The sequence below is a fragment of the Talpa europaea genome, assembly GCF_964194135.1.
Source record: "Talpa europaea genome assembly, chromosome: 14".
Lineage (NCBI taxonomy): Eukaryota > Metazoa > Chordata > Mammalia > Eulipotyphla > Talpidae > Talpa > Talpa europaea.
The window spans coordinates 35,596,818-35,614,476 of record NC_140082.1 but is presented as its reverse complement, the minus strand read 5'-3'; the positions used below and the strand labels follow the sequence as shown (position 1 = coordinate 35,614,476).

Genomic DNA, 17,659 nt, shown 5'->3' with positions numbered 1-17,659 from the left:
ATGGAGCCCGAGCTGGCGGCCCAGAAGCAGCACCGGCCGCGGAGGCGAAGCCGCCGAGCCTCCGGACTCAGCTCGGATGGCGCCGCTGGGCCTGCAGACACTCGGGGGCCCGAGCCTGCGGACACCCGGGACCCCGGGCCTGCTGACACTCCGGTGCCGGAGCCTGACGGCAGGTGAGGCAGGGGGTCGGCAGAGACTGGGCGGGTGTGGGGTTGTGGGGTGGCTGGTAGATCACCCCGCTTTGCCTCCTCCTCCCTCTCTGGCAGGGGTGGGCTGGCTCCTCTTCTACTCCACCTCCTCCTCTGCAGACCCTTCAGGGGGCGGGCTGGTCCCTCCTCCTCCTCTGACGCTTCTTCGGGCGAGGGCGGGCTGGTCACCCTCTCTTCTGGCTCATTGGGTTTCTCGGACCCTTCTTGGGGGTGCAGGGTCCGGGGCAGCCCAAAGCGGTCTTTATGCCCAGCAGGTTTCAGGCTGGAATGCGGGCGGCTCCTAAGTGAGAATCCGCGGGCGGCTCCTAAGTGAGAAACCGCGGGCTGAAATTGTCAGGGCGCCTGCGGTGTATGGGGAGAGAATTCGGCTATGGAGCCCGGACTTCCTCCAAAGACACCAAACTTTTATCCTAAAAACGATTGTTAGAGTGAAATATTATGCCGGGGCCAGAGCTCTGTTGAGAATGGCCAAGTTTGCGAACGGACATTTTTAGCTAGTGATACATTTCACATTCTGCTTCGCTTGTCTGGAGAAAAATGGCCAGTCGATGAAGGTTTGAGAATTTGCGGCTGGAGTAAGAGCAGTGAAAATATTCTCACCTTGTTCCCCTGTCATTGTAACGGAGGTGGGTGGTAGGCTCCGGTGCCCAGTTCTTGGACCTCATATCTCTAAGGCGTTGTCCTCATCTGTAAAATGGAAATTGTAATAGTACGCGCTTCCTATAAGTTGTGAAATTCAGTGAGATGATGCACGTAAGGTACATACATAGTGCCTATACATAGAGCTCTCAATAAATTTGTTGATTTTTATCTATAAGAATACACATCTCTCTGGCCTGTACCCCAGTTCTGGTATGCATAAATAAATCAATCTTTTAAAAAAATACACATCTGCCCCATCTCTTCAGAAGTCCCTTTGGTTCATATAACATTATTGCTTTAACTAAACTACAGTTACTTACATAATTTACATTCTAGTCATGGCTGGATGTGCCCATCCCTTTTTTAAGAGATAGGAGAAGACCTTTCTTTGACAAATCAGGCACTTAAAAACCCATTGTAAGTTGCACTGCAGAGAGCTGGACTTTTTCATTAGATGCTGATTTTTATTATTTGAAGTTTAGGGGAATCATTACCTAAATAAACATTTGTGAAATCTTTATACTGATTGCAGCCTACATTTAAGAGGCAGTGAAAGAGCAGAAAGTCATCTCTGAGACTGAGTAATAGGAGAACCAGGAAAAACTGCTTAAAGGGAAAAGGAAATTAGAATATCAAAAAAGTCAAGTAGAGGCAGTATTAAATTCACTCTTCATTCACTCAATAATACTGAGTTGAGTACTGGCCTGGTGCCGGACATCTTTGTAGATGCTAGGAATTCTGGTGAACAAAACAGATGAAAACTCAGGTTGTCATGCCGTGAAGAGAATTAAAGCATGGTAAGAGGGACAGAGATAGGTGGAGAGTTGTGTTGTTATTTTTTAAAAATCACAAGGGAAAAACCTCTGATGATAATGATGACATGTGAGCAGAGATCTGAAAAAATTAAGAGACTAAGCCACATGAATATTCTGAAGGGCAGCAAGTACAAAGGTTTTGAAGGAGAATTCTATCGGGAGTGTTTACTGCAAAGAAACTGAAGTAACTGGAGTGTTATAAATCAGGGACAATGGTAGAAGATGAAGTCAGAGAGATAACTGGGGTCAGATTGTGTAGTACCTAGTAGATCATCAGAAGGACTCTGAATTCAAACTTGTGAGATGGGAAGCAAAAGGAAATGTGATCTGTATTTTCAAAGTATCACTCTGACTTACATAGCAAAGATAAAACCGGGGAGATCAATTAGGAGGTTATTGAATTTAAGAGATCATATGAGAATAGGAAAAGTAGTGCTGACAGGATTTGCAGATGGATTAAATGTGGAATTAAGAGAAAAAGGAATGAAGAGTGACTCCAAGGTTTTTGTTCTGAGTGCTACAAAATGGGTTTCCAGGTTCTCAGAAAGGAAAGACTAGGTACGGAGTTTACTTTGGAACATATTTTGAGTCTCCTATTAACAAGTTCATTACAACAATTTTTTTCTTCTTATTTTTGATGTTTTTCTTTTCTTTTTTTAATCTTTTATTGAAGCATAACAATTGGATGAAAAACAAGTGTTTAACTCAGTGAACACTTACGTATAAAGTGAACCCACTTGCGTAACCAGATGTGAATTTGGGAGTTATAACAAATAGACTTGAAATCAGGTACTAGGAAGTCATATAGATAGTATAAAGAAGAGTTGTACCAAACCCTAAGGTATTCCCACCATTTTGTTTTTTTAATTGAGGTAGCCTTTGTTTACATTGTTATTTGTGAATTAAAGGTCAGAGTAATGGGATGTGTAGAAGAAGCAGCTAGTGACAAAAAAAAAAATGAAAACATTGTACAGGAGGCCAGATGAAGAAAGCATTTCAAGAAAGAGGACATAATGTCAAATGTTAATAAGTAAAGGAGGAATTGATAGTTAAGGAGTAAAAACTCTGGTAATGAGAACATATTGATCCTAAGATAGAATTCATAGGATAGTCAGATTCTGTATGTAGATTGTTAGCAGTGGGTTGGGAAGAAATGAGGTATAATTTATTCAAGAAATATGTCAGACAATAGGAATATGGAAATAGAAAATCTGGTCTTTAGTCTATAAAAGCCTATATAACCTTATAGTTATGAAAGACACATTTATAATAGTATGTGATCAAAGTTACTATAGAGGTATACACAAGAGGTCATAGATATAGATAAAATGCATTTATCTTGACTGCAGGAAATGCTTCCAATTGTAATCCCTGAGTTTTAGAAGACCAATTTAGAGAATAGAATAAAAAGGTGATTTTATGTGGGGAGGAAGCATGTTAAAAAGGCCTGAAACAAATGAGCATGATGGGTTTTGGGTTTCATAACTAGTTCACTGGCTAGATACTAGTTGTGTAGGGAGGGGGAATGAAATGGGGATAGAGAAGAGTTAGGGATAAGCAATTATGCAGAAGAGGTAAGAGCTACATAATGAACTGAACAGGAAAATTTACAGCTCTAAATACCTGTTTAAGAAAGAAAAAGATTGCAAATAAATAAGTCTTCCATTTTAAAATCCTTAAAAGAAGGCACACTAAACCTAAAGCAAGTAGGACAGAAATTAGAAAGGTTAAAGCAGAAATAAATGGTGTTTTTTTCCCATTGTAAATCCATAAGTATTTACCTTATAAACTAGTATCTTCATATTTTATGGTTTGTTTTCCTTCTTAAATGGAAGGACAAACTCATTTATACTGTCCCATACATTTTATGGGCTGTGTTACTGCCATTTATACTTCCAGTTCAGCTCTTATCTGCATGGACAGTGACACACATCCTAATCTCTGAAAATATAATTTGACTTAAGAATGAATGAACAGGGGGGCATCCCTGGTGGCGCAGCGGGTTGAGCACAGCGCTGTGAAGCTGTCCGCAGCCTGTGCAGCGCAGGTTCAATTCCCGGCCGGCCAGGGAGATACCCACATCCTGTCTCACCCGCTGCTCCCCTCAGCAGTGCTTTCGGTATGTCTGCCTGTTCTGCTCCCTGCTCTGTCTCTGGTGAATCCTCTCACCCTCCCACTCCTCTGGCCTGTACCCCAGCACTTGTATAAATAAATCTTTAAAAAAAAAAAATGAATGAGTGAACAGGGTGATTCCCTTTTTGCACATCCCCTTTACCATTGCAATTATTGCTTTGTTTAGACTAAAACTAGTTTAGTATAAAAACAGTTTACATTGTCAGTAACTTTCACACTAAACAATTGTTAGAGGTCAAGAAATAGTGATAATGGTATTAATAGGAAACAATACACCATGCTAATTCATTTGTGTATTAATTTATTTTATACTTCAAATCTCATATAGTTTTATTTGGTGATATGAAAAAAAAGAATTGGACAAAAGGTCTTGAAAAGATAAAGAACCATTACTTCTTATTTCAATCTTTAAATTTTTCTTTAAATATCTATACTGGTTATCTTCAAGAAATCCATTTATAATGTCATTGTTTTATGAAATAAAAAAAAATTTTCCATAAGCGTTTAAAATAGCTATTAGATTTTGAGCCTGACTTTTGTTTTTGTTTTTTTAAAAAAAAGACTGTATTCTTTTCCAAGATACTTGAAAGTTGGCACTCTCTCACATACTTTCTGGGCACAATTTGGATTTTTTGGTTCCTTTTTTTCCATAGATATTCAAATAAAAAGAGACTTGTTATTAAAATGGAAAATAATAGCATTACTGTAAAGCTGATTATAACTAGTGCTGGAAAGAATCTTGCCATTCAATTGGAAATATTTTTTCTAGTTTGTTGGCCTGTTTAAAATTCCTAAGAGCTGTGTTTCTTTCCAACTCTCAGACATCAGATTTTCATTCTGTAGTCAGTATGGTCAGTTCTAGAGAATAAAGAAATGAATAGTTTTAGTTTTCTGTTCTTAACACTTGTCTTATACCTTAAAGGAAAGGTATTTCCTAAAGGTATTGAGTATTTTAAGTGCCACTATGGTTACTACTTTATAATACGTATTTGTGTTAGATAAAAAAATATTCTTCTGAGAAATTATAATTGCTGCTTTCCAGCCCATTTCTCACTGATGGCTTTCTTTTAGCCATATAGTATGTAATAGCACTTACCTAGAGCAATGTTTATAAAAAGTGTCATCTATGGACTCATGATATGAAGATACTGTTTTTCCTGTAATCTTTTAGCACTTGTTTATAATATTTCTTTCTTAAATCTTGTATTTTTTTAAGATTTTTTTTATACAAGAACCGGGGTACAGGCCACATGTGTGGGAGGATGAGAAGATTCACCAGAGAGAGTGGGGAACAGAACAAGCAGATTGACTGACATACACTGCTGAGGGGAGCAGCAAGCGAGACAGGAGAGGTCTGCCGTAACATGTGGGTATCTCCCAGACCGGCCGGGATTGAACCTGCACTATAGAGGCTGCTGACAGCTTCACATTGCAGTGCTCAACCTCCTGTGCCACCAAGGAGGCCCTGTTTATAATATTTCTATATATTGTTTAGTCATGTAAATTATGATTTACTTCAGATGTCTTTTTTCATGATCTTAAATAATACCTTGTTCTAATGTTTGCTCAAAAAGCTACTGTTTTTGGGTGAAAGGGTTAAGTCTCGGCACTGTGAAGCTATCTGCAGCCACTGCAGCACGAGTTGGATCCCCCGCCAGGGAGCTACCCACAGACCTTTCCTGTCTCTCCCACTGCTCCCCTCAGCAGTGTATTTCGGTCATTCTGCCAGTTCTGTTCCCAGCTCTGTTTCTGGTGAATCCTCTCACGCCCCACACCTCTGGCCTGTACCCCAGTTCTAGTATGCATAAATAAATAAATCTTAAAAAAAAAAAAAAAAGCTACTGTTTCCTTCATTGTTGCTTAACTTTTATGCAGTGGCAAAAAAATCATTTCATTAAGTCATCTTGCTCCAATAAAGAAGCCCTGAAAAAAATTTTGAGCTCCACGAGTAATAAAAGGTTTACCATGTTCTCAATCTTTCCCAAATATATTTTTTTAAAGATTTATTTATTTATGCATACAAGAGCTGGGGTATAGGCCAGAGATGCAGGGGATGAGAGGATTCACCAGAGACAGAGCAGGGAACAGAACATGCAGACTGACTGAAATACACTGCTGAGGGGAGCAGCGGGCGAGACAGGGGAGGTCTGCCTTGCCATGTGGGTTGCTCCCTGGCCAGCCGGAGATCGAACTCTTGATGCAGAGGCTGAGGATTGCTTCATAGTGCTGTGCTTAACCCCTTGCACCACCAGGGAGGCCCCCTTCCCAAATAATTATTTAGAGATTGTTTGCTGTTAGTCCTAAAATCTTTCTGCATCTAATTTTAATTGCTATTTAGTGGTACCATATTTTTTTTAATGCCAGAAACCTTGGCAGTAACCAACCAAGGAGAAAAAGGAAAAATCTACCAATTTAGTTATTGAGCCCTCTTTCTAATCTGTTCCTCTTCTCTAACCTAGCTGCTGTGGCTGCAGCCTCTTAACCATCTTTTTGTATGCAATATTGGAGCTGCTTCAGAACTGCTCTTCTTGACCAGTCTTGCCTTATTCCAACCCATCCTCCTCATTACTTTTAGAATTCAGTAGTTAATAGCTGCATATTTAAGATCCAGACATATTCTTTTAAGCATTGTGTGTAAGGCCTTTTATCATGATCTAGCCCTTCCTTATATCTTTCAGTAGTCAAACAGGAACTATTCAATTGTAGTAAGGATTATTTGAATGTAATTCATTTCATTCCCTCTTGTGCGGTTCCCTTTGCACTTATAGCTTTCTTGGCTCTTGTGTGCTTTGCTAATTACTGTTTGTCTTGATTCAGCTTTGATTTTACTTAGCTTTGACATCCTTGTAGCCATTTTCTCTTGTGTTCCTTGTCAAAATATAAACAAAATTCTGCATTCTGTTTAGTTCGGAAAACTACAGAAGTCCTTGTATGTGATTTAACTTGTTCATTTTTGCAGGAATAACATCCATCTGTGGTATTTCTGTACTTTATGATGAATAAAGACCATGAGAGTCAAGGGTGAGAGAGGGAATATACAAATAGACTGTGTCTTTGCCATTTGGGAATTAAACAATAACTTCAGTAATAATTGGCCCAAAATGTTTAGGACTTGATCAGTTACTGCCTGCTTCCCAAATTTTTGTCCTTTTTTTCCATCTTAGAACCAACAAGCCAAATAAGCACCCTAATCAATCACATAGGATACACACTTGTAATTAGCCTGCCTACAGCTTCCCTATGCCAACAGCTTCTAATCAGAGCTCACTTGTAGCCCTCCTTTTTCCCTCCACAAATTTTTAACCCTCTTCAGCCTGCCTTTGAGTCTGCCTAAATGCACGTAATAGTGGATCTGAATAAACAGCGTTTGCTTGTTCTCATTTGGGCAGTCCTCATTTCCAGAAGGAGGTGGAATTTATTTACTATGTGAAGTGATTAACAATAAGTATAGTTTTTAAACTCACTATTTCCTGTGCTAGCTAGTTTTGTAGTTTTCTACATGTCTTTAGACATAGAGGTTTATGTTTTGTAAGTAAAGACAGGTTTTTGTCGTAGGATTCTCGCTTTATTCTTGAATGACAGAAGAAAAATCTGTCACTTAATGGTAAAGAATAAAGTCCTAGTCAAATTTTAGCCCTACTTGAGACATTTGTCTTAGATGTAGTTAGTTAAAGCCTTTTATTTGGTTTATTCAGATATTATATAATTTTTTAAAAATCAGTACTTGGAAGGGATTTAAATGAAATGCAGATAAATGCATTTAGGTTTTATTTTATGTTAAGAATATCCTATTTTTAAAATAATAGGCATCAATATTGAATTTTATCAAATAATTTTTTTGCATCTACTGAGTTTATTTTCTGTTTTTTTTTATTTAACCTATTAATGCAATCTGTTATATAATTAGATTTCATGTTATTGAACCATCTAAAATAAACTGTTTAGTTTGGTAAATTATTTTTTAATACTTATTTTGTTCACTGATTTTATAAAGGCTTTTTTCACTTTTGTAAAGATTTTGAAAATAACCAGAACTTACATCCTGACATTTTGTTTGCATATCCTCCTTATTTCTATGATTAAATGACTAATAAGGCTACAGTTTTGAATTTATGAAAAAGGTAGCTTTTTATTTCCATACTATGTAATATTTTATTATACTGAAGTCATTCTCAATTTATTTATCATTTGAATTTCCTATTGACAGATATTCCCTTCGGCGAGGTAGCTCCTTCACATTTTTAACACCTGGCCCCCACTGGGACTTTACTTTGGTGAGTAGATACCTAGGGTTTTTATTTCAAGACATTAGAATTAACAGCTGGGTTATCTTTTCATTTGGTATTCAGCTTGGTTATCTGTACTTCTCTGAATATCTTAAGGTACAGAGTTTCTATACCCATCTTTGGCAACCTAATTTAATTATTTTCTGCTGACAACCTGAGAAATTTTTATTGCAATTTAAGTATAGAACAAATTTTGAAAAGTATTAGGTCTATTCATCTTTAACTCTATGCAATTCTTTTTCTTTTTCCTACAGTATTAAAATTCAGAGAATTATGAGTCATGAAATTATTTTTATGTATATACTTTTACATCTTCTTTATATATAGTTGAAAAATATAAAAATGATTGCAGATGATATGTATAATGAATGATTTTCTGTAATCACCTTTGTGTAGAGGGACTACTTCATTATTTTTAGAGTGAGACTTTATAGATACCTCTAACTTTGTGCAAAGTGACACCAGAAAATTGATTATTTTTGTAATTTAAAAACTCATTGCTATTTCCTCTTGCTTCTGGAGCTTTAGATTTCCTCCGTTCCTACCCCTTCTTATTCCCCTCCAGGACCTGCCTGATCACCAACTCACCTTGTCACTCTCCAGTCCCTGCCCTGCTCCCCAACCCAATATTATACATTAGACCATGGATCAAAATCACTGATCATCTGAACTCTCAACTCACGTGTACACTCTTGGGAGGATACTTGTTGATGCCACTACCATGTAGAGTGCTTGAGTTTCTTCAGCAAAACTCCCATGTGCACTCCAATTACTGACCCTTTTGTGATGTGTAAGTCCATAAAACCTACCACTGCTGAGCATCAGATCTGGCAGAACCATCTAAGACATTGTCTATAAATTGGTCCCTGGGCTTTCTTAAAGATATGATGAAATGGCAATAGGATTTCTATGCAGCAATGCCCACTGCATAAGTCTTCAACATCTCCTTGAGGATCATAGCAAAGGTGTCAGGGACTTAGAGGAATAGGACCCCCTGAATAATGGAGACCAAGATGAGACAACAGTGAGCTTCCTGCTATGCACAGAAGCTATAACTGTCATGCATGTCACCAAGTTTCTCTACAAGATGGATGTGTTCAGCAAGTACAGGTGGAGGTTCTATCCAGGGAAAAGCCACTGAAAGAATACAACGCTCTCATGGATATGGCCTATGTGCACTCCTGGTAATGGAACCACCTTGTCCCCTTTAAGTATCAGGTCCAGCTGGCTGACAAGTAGCTCTCCTTGCCCACAGGACCCACCCTCTCCAAAGCACCAACACCAGCATGGCATGCAAGTGTGAGTCAGTGACAAGACTACCAGCTCTGCCACCATGCCAGCCACATCCTTTTCTCTGCTCAGCTCAACCACCCCTTCCCATGGCTCTCCCAACTTCTTTGAACCCCCAGTCACCCATCCTACCTCCTCCACTTCACCTAAAACAGCTAATCGAGCCACCACAGCTACCTTCCTGGGCACCTGGAATGGCCTGCCACACCGACCTTCACCAGGAGAAGACACAAGATCAATGTCAATGGGATTCCAGTGCTCCCCTTAACTTAAGGAAAGGGCCCTCTCCCTGCTTTTCCAGCCACATCTCTCCACCCATCCACTTTTTCTGTGCCCCTTTTCCTACCTCTTCTACTTCACCTAGCTCCTCCCTCCTCAGGGGTAGGTTTTATAAATTTCTACCTACCTACCTATCTATATCTTTACAAACCAAATGTACATACTTATTTTCTATGACCTATCAGATTGATTTAAAAGCCACAGAAAGCATTTTTTTAATGTACTGCCTGCCTTATAATACTTAAAGTATATTCAAATAGAGCATGATTTTTATTTTTGTTTTGGAGAAATAGCAAAAATGATTCTTTTTCAGTTACCAAACATTACTTGTATGCTTATACTGATGATGTGCTAAGAGGATCAGCATTAGATACTTAATTTGTGTTTTTTTGTTTGTTTGTTTGTTTGTTTTGGCTAAGATTTATTTATGCATACGAGAGCTGGGATACAGGCCAGGCATGTGGGGGTTGAGAGGATCCACAAGAGACAGAGAGGGGAACAGAACAGGCAGACTGACTGAAACACACTGCTGAGGGGAGCAGCGGGAGAGACAGGAGAGGTCTGCATCGCCATGTGGGTTGCTCCCTGGCCAGCTGGGGATATAACTGGTGCAGCAGAGGCTGCGGACCACTTCATAGTGCAGTGCTTAATCCCTTGAGCCACTAGGGAGGCCCTAGATACTTAATTTGTATGCTGTTCTTCATACTTAATTTCTGTTTCTACTGGAGACTGCTGTTCAAGATTCTGTACTTTCGTATGGATTATGCTTTAGTTGGTGATCAGTAATATAAGCGGTCAGTAATAATTAGTGATCAGTAATATTTTCATAGCAAAAGTCCCCTGATTTTATGCAATTATGCATTTTCCTTTGAAACTTTTTTCATCCTGGCTCTTTCCCTCACTAGTTGGTGAGTCTAAACTTAAACAGCAAAAACTTTAGTAGAGAAGTATCTGCAAACTTGATTTTGCAAACATATCCCCAAAAATATTTTGAGTATGTACTCCTGGTAAATTTATTTATAATTTTTATCACCATTATTAGCTAATATCTCAAAGCATAAAACCCACTTAAGGTGAGGCTGATTTATTCACAAAATCAAGTAACTGTGATAACTTCACCATTTTGGGCTGACTTCTTATTGAATCACCATTTTTTTAGCTTTATGATGTAAGTGAAAATGAGCTCATTATTTGTATATTTAAGTATTAACTAGTAAAGCTTGTATTTAAGGATTGAAAAATATATAGAAATAGTTCTAACACTTTCCTCCTGTACTCCAGGAAAGTTATCTTGCATATCCTTCCTCTGGGATGGGTGCATACCACTTTGGAAAATACTTATCAGTGTCTTCAGTGAGAAAAGAAATATCTCATGATTCACATATTAAAACTTTTGGAATGTGATTAAGGAATATTTACAGGTGATTTATAGCTTTTAAATATATAATTTAAGGAAGGGAAAAAACAAAAATAAAGAATTTAGCACATGAATTAGGAAAAAGATAAAGTGAATCAAAGGAAATAAAAGGAAAAGCAACTGTGAAAAAAAACACCCAATCATGATAAAACTCCTGGCAAACCAGAAATCTAATAGAACTTCCTAATGCCTGGTGCCTACAACAAACAACATATATAATGGTAAAATGTTAAAGATATTCCTATAAATTTAGAAAAAACCTGTTGTCACCATATCTATTCAGCCTATACCACTGAGCCCAACCAACACAGTAAGATGGAAAACAAGTGGTATACAAATTAGAAATGAAGAGCCAATACAATTTCATTACTTAGAGACAATATGTTTGTCTATATAAAATATGTACGAGAATATTAATAACTACTAGTACTAGTAAGAGTTCAAGCATAATTACTAGCTATAAAAGTTTTATAGAAAGAAGTCGATTGAATGTATATTCCTAGCAATGAACATTTAAATGAAGTTTTTAAAAATGCTTTTATTAAAATAAAATTTAAAAACCAAGAATAAATCTATTAAAAGATTGTGAGACTTATGGGGAAAATTAGCATTAATAGAGAATATAGGAGACTTAATTAAGTGGAGAGATATATTCATGCAAGAAAAGACTCAATGACATAAAAATATCAGTTCTTTCCAAATTAATTCATAAATTCAGTGCGGTTCTGACAGAAATCCCATTAGAGTGCAATAGGTCTCATTCTACAATTCATTTGGAAAAGTAAAAGACCCAGAAAAGCAAAAGTAGTATGTGAGTAAAGAAGCATTTGATTTACTGGATTAGTTATTCAGACTTACTCCAAAGGTGCAGTAATTTTCAGCATAGCATGGGGTGCAGGTGTATATAAATAGACCAGTGAACAAAATAGAGAACCCAGAAACTGACCTACAAATAAATGAAACTATCATAGGCATCAGAAAGGAATGGCGCTCTCAACAAATGGTCTTAGGGGTATGGGCCTTTAGCTATGTTAACTCATAACACATGAATGCAAAAAGTAAATTCTAGATGAATATATACATATGAAAAGCATAACTTTAAAATATTTAAAAGAAAATACACTAGAATGTTTTAAATGTGTTAATTTTGTATACCTGTACCCACACATATTACATAAATGCATAAATATAATCATATGCTTGCCTTTTTTCCCTCAGTAGAATCTTTTCACTTAGTAATTTCCACTTCCTGTCCTCTCTTCTCCCCTTATTAGTCCTTCCATCCCATAACCTTCACTCTAATCCATGTTGATAACATATGTACCCCTTTGCATTTTACTCATATAATTATTTACAAACACAAAGGCTTACAGAATGATTGATACATGTATATGGGATTTTTGGTTAAATGCTTTTCAAAATTGAGATCATATTCATACTTTTCTGCATCTTTCTGCATATGACCATGGGAATCAATAAAGATTTTTTGAGTTCTGTCACCTCATGTTTTAGTTTTTTCAATTTTGATTATATTCTTTCTTGTATCATTTGGTAAAATTTTTAGCTAAAATTGAAAGTAGTGTGTTAGAGCTTTGGCCTCCTTCAGGCATTTCTTTCTGAGGTTTCTTCATTTTCTGAAGGGATGTTATTTTTCCCCTTGTTCTCTTTTTTCCTTTGAGTTAATTCGTGTAAGATTTGACTTAGAGAATTTTGTTCATTTTAATGTGAATTTAGTTTTTCTGAACTTTTTACAAAGAGGCTTGGTTCACATAATTTTCCTAGCTTTATAGAGTTCCCTCTTTTACTTTTTCCATGGTGGCCTGCTTCTGAGACTTCCAAGTTCCACAAATTTTGCCCACTTCTATCTGGACTTAATCTTTCCTGTTCTCTATTGTCCTTCTTTTGTAAGTTTTGATTGATTTCCAACAATTTCTCCTGGTCCTGGAAGACAGGTCATTGAAAGAAGCCCTGGGTAGTCAGTTTTAAGAGTTCACAAAAGCTAGGTTTTATAATAAGTAACCTGAAAAATTATTTGAGATGTGGGAAAATTAGATGTTATTTAAAGAGTCTTCTTCAATATTGATTAAGGACCAGAAATTAAAGATGTGTAGTTTTACTACTAATGGCACCAGCATAGCCAAATGAAGGTGAAGGATGATTACTGAAAAATACTCCAAGGATCCGGATGTTCATCTTCCAGCTGATAAAGCCTGCTTCAAGCAACAAATTTCCCTAGTGAAGATTCCACTAATAAATATGGACTAGCCCTTGACTTACATTAAGAATTCTGTTCTGAAAAACTTAAGTAAATGAGTTTTTAATAGAGTAGAATGACTTCACAACAACAGATGATTAAATTGGGGTGGGGGTGACTATTTAGACTATGCTAGTGGTAATTTATGAATGTCTCATAAAAGTAATTTTCATATGAATACAGCCAAAGGCTTGACTTTTTCAAAAGTGATTTCCCTAGTTATATGGTGTCTTTGTTTAATAGGGTAACATGCATTCCTTCTATATAAGTATGAATTTTTTTTTTAATTACAGAAAAGGAAACGAAGAGAGAAAGATGATGATGTTGTAAGCCTTAGCAGCCTTGATCTGAAGGTAGGCCTAAATGCTCTTTCAAAGAAAAGCATCTAAAACTATACAGATACCATTTTATTTCTGTGCTATAAGAATAATCTGCTTAATTTTTTTGCATTTTTAAGTGTAAAAATGAATAATGTTGGCTCTTATAGATACCCTCTTCAATTGTAAATAAATCCTATTTCCTGGTATCTTTAGAAATACTTATCAATTCCAGTGTTTACAGAAACATCTTGATTTTAAGAAACCTCTTAAAGATTGTTATAAAAAAGTTACACATATCTTAAGTGAACATTTAAAAAATACTTTACATGTTTAATGATGGCAGCTGCTGTTTCTTTTTAAAGACAAGGTATTTTCTAAAAACTAAATTTTTATGTGTCTGTCCATCAACATTTTAGTTAAGCAAGCAAGCCAGGTTGTGTGTCTACACAAATAATATCTGTAGAAGAACTCTGCTTAAATATTAGTCGTTTTGCAAAAACAGTTTTATTTACATTGTTTAAATTTTGCATTCAAAGAAAGAAAAAACTATTAAATGGCAACCTTGAATATTTTTAATTATACTTCAAATCTAATCATATCCAGAAATAAACAGTATTTGTAGTTTGCCATAATAAAAGCCATGGTTAAATCTACTTAAAGACAGTTCTCTTTTTCTTCACCCCAGCCATTACCATTGTACTAACAGATCAGTCTCCTTTCTTTTCCCTCTTCTCTTCCAGTTTCCTACTCTTTCCTTACTATTTTATTTCATTTGTATCATCATTTCTAGTGTTCACATTTTCTTTGATTGCCTTCTTTTTTGTGTGTTTGTATTAGAATTCAAATAAAGTTCATATGTTGTAATTGATTATATCTCTTGTATCTTTTAATCTATAGATTTCCTTTTTAGCTCTGTTTTCTTGCAGTTTTTTTGTGGTTGTTGAAGAAATCATCATTTTTCCGTAGTGTTCTCCATAGCCTGATTATTTATGATTGTATCCCTATTGTATCATTTCCTTTGTTCCTCTATCCCCTGAATTTCTGATAATTTGATAGTTAATTCTTGAGATAGTTTGTTTTGAACTATGTAATTTCCTCGGAAAGTATATGTCTTTTTGTAACATTCTCAATTAGGACCTAAGAACATCTGGGCTCTTTTTGTTTTTTTAAGAGATGTCCAGGTGGTTTTTATGTATAGTCAGGTTAAAAACCACTGGGTAGAATGTGACATTCTTAAAGTTATCCCTCCTCCAAAAACACCCTGTAAATGAGTACTCTAATACTGTTCCACCCGTTTTTTTGCATGAATTTTCATCTTAGTACAGTAGTTATTATATAATAAGTTAATGATAATCAGTTTGGTATTATCATTTATATTTGTTGCTAAGAACCATTTTATATACCTCTGTATTTCCATTACTTAGCCACACATGCATGATCTGCCACATAACTACTCAGTAAATATTTGATGACTGTAAACAGATGAAGTAATGTAGGTCAAATAAATGAAATAAGATCTTGACTTAGCTAATCATGTAATATGATTATTATGTGTTTTAACTTTATATATCTTATATTAAGAATTTAATACATAATTCAATTGAATTGTCATGTGATAAATCATTGACTGTCTTATCTTAAGCTGTGATTGCTTATTAAATTTGTCTCTAAGTAAAATTTTAATACTGTCTTATTGGGTTACCTTACTATTATGTATACTATTATGTATAAAGTTATTGACTTTATAAAAAACACAATATTTATTTTATAATGGTGTTTCTCAGTTAAGTTTGTTAGAAACCATAACCTTGACTTTTCCTTCTGATAGGAAGACTCAAAAGGGACTGTTTATATTATTAATGAATTAATATTGGGATGAGTAATTATGAATCATTTTTATGGCTGAAGTTCTTTAACTCTCATAGTGATCCAAAAAACCACAGAAAGGGCCTCCCCTGGTGGCGCAGTGGTTGAGCGCTGGGTTGCAAGGCTGCCCGCAGCCTCTGCAGCGCCGGTTCAATCCCCAGCCACCGGCGAGGATCCCACAAAAAAAAAAAAAAAAACTCACAGTAAAACATTTTCAAAAGAAATGTTTTAAAATATATGACTGTTTCATTCTTTTTCTGAATGTTCAATTTTGAAGGTCTCATTTCATTTTCTTACAAGTTAAAAGTATTATATAAGTGACCATGTTTTGAATATTTGTGTACTTTGCAATTTTTTAGATTAAACACAACAATAAGTTGTGTATTTTGTTGCTAACAGAATAAATGATTTTAAAAGCACTTGCAATTGTTTATAGTAGTCGTTTGGCAGTTCATGCTATAATGTTGAAAATGTCACTTTTGAAAAAACAACTTCTAAGAACCATGAATAGGTATTTGGTAATTTTTTTTTATTATTTTTTTTTTTTTAGTGATACTGCACTCTATTTTTTTTATTGAGGCAACATAGGTTTACAACACTATGCATGATTTAGCAGAGGTGGGGTCACTCCTCCTCCTATGTATGTTACCACATCACCCCCACCACCAAGGCATCCATAGTCTTTTACCATTGTCCACTGGGCCCCTCCCTCATTGCTTCCCACCCTCATCTTCCATCTCTGGTAACCTCAATTCTGCAGTCAGATTTCTAGGGTTTGTTTTGGTTTATTTTTTTTCTGTTCCTTTGTTTTGCTTATCCATATTCCATATACAAGTGAAATCATCCAGAATTTATTTTTCTCTTTCTGACTTACTCTGTTTAGTTAGCATTGTCCTCTCCAGTTCCATTCACGTTGTCACACATGGCAAGATTTCATCTTTTTTTTTTTTATTCCCCATATAATTGCAACCCCGATTTTGACCCCAGTCCCTCCTTCTCCCTGCCCCCCCGCCCCCGGTAGTGTGTCTCTGGTTCATAGTTGTTTGTTGATTTTGATTTTTTCCTTTCTTATAGTTATTCTTTTTCCTGGTCCATATTTAGGTTTTCTAGATTCCTGTTATGAGTGAGACCATCCGGTATTTTTCTTTTTCTTTCTGGCTTATTTGACTGAGCATGATCCCTTCCAGCTCCATCCATGTTGCTGCAAATTGCATGTGTTTATCTTTTTTGAATGCTGAGTAATATTCCATGGTGTATATGTACCACATCTTCTTGATCCAGTCATCTATTTTTGGGCATTTGGGTGGTTTCCAAAGCTTAGCTATTGCAAATAGTCCTGCTATAAACATAGGGATGCAGGTGCTCTTTGAAATTGATGTTTCTGTGTCCTTTGGGTAAATACCTAGGAGTGGAATTGCTGGATCATATGAAAGCTCTATCTTTAGTAGGTTGAGGAATCTCCACACAGCTTTCCATAGTGGTTGGACAGGTTGCACTCCCACCAGCAGTGCAGGAGAGTTCCTCTCTCCACATCCTCTCGAGCATTTGTTGTTGCTAGTTTATTTATTTATTTAGCTAGTTGTTTTAATATGTGCATTCTCACTGGTGTGAGATGGTATCTCATTGTAGTTTTGATTTGCATTTCCCTGATTGCAAGTGACATTGAACATTTTTTCATATGCCTGTTGGCCATTTCTATTTCCTCTTCGGAGAAGTTTCTTTTTAGCTCTTCTGCCCATTTTTTGACTGGGTTCTTTGTTTTTGTTGAGTCTCATCAGCTCTTTGTAGACTTTTGTGATCAGCCCTTTATCATTAGTGTTGGGTGCAAAAATGTTCTCCCAGTCGGTGGGGTTTCTCTTTGTTTTGGTTGTTGTCTCTTTTGCTGTGCAGAAGCTCTTTAATTTGATGTAGTCCCAGCTGTTTATCTTTACCTTCACTATCACTGCTTTGGGTGATGCGTCTGTAAAGATGTCTTTGAGGTGCATGTCATGTAGTGTTTCGCCTATATTTCCTTCTATATATTTTATGGTTTCAGGTCTTATGTCTAGTTCTTTAATACATTTGAGTTGGTTTTTATGCACGGTGTGGGGTAGTAGTCAAATTTCATTCTTTTGCATGTAGTGACCCAGTTTTCCCAGCACCATTTAT

The 17,659-nt window shown here is 36.4% G+C and overlaps 1 protein-coding gene across 1 annotated transcript in view; it reads left to right on the top strand.

Annotated features, from left to right (window-relative positions):
- Window positions 1-17,659, top strand: part of NET1 (neuroepithelial cell transforming 1) — a gene marked incomplete at both ends in the record, with an annotated part of 35,186 nt that continues 17,527 nt past the window's right edge. Inside the window, 3 exons of the mRNA XM_084253706.1 lie at window positions 1-173; window positions 8,007-8,073; window positions 13,619-13,678. Coding sequence (XP_084109832.1) covers window positions 1-173; window positions 8,007-8,073; window positions 13,619-13,678 — 300 coding nt within the window. The remainder of the gene's footprint in view (window positions 174-8,006; window positions 8,074-13,618; window positions 13,679-17,659) is intronic.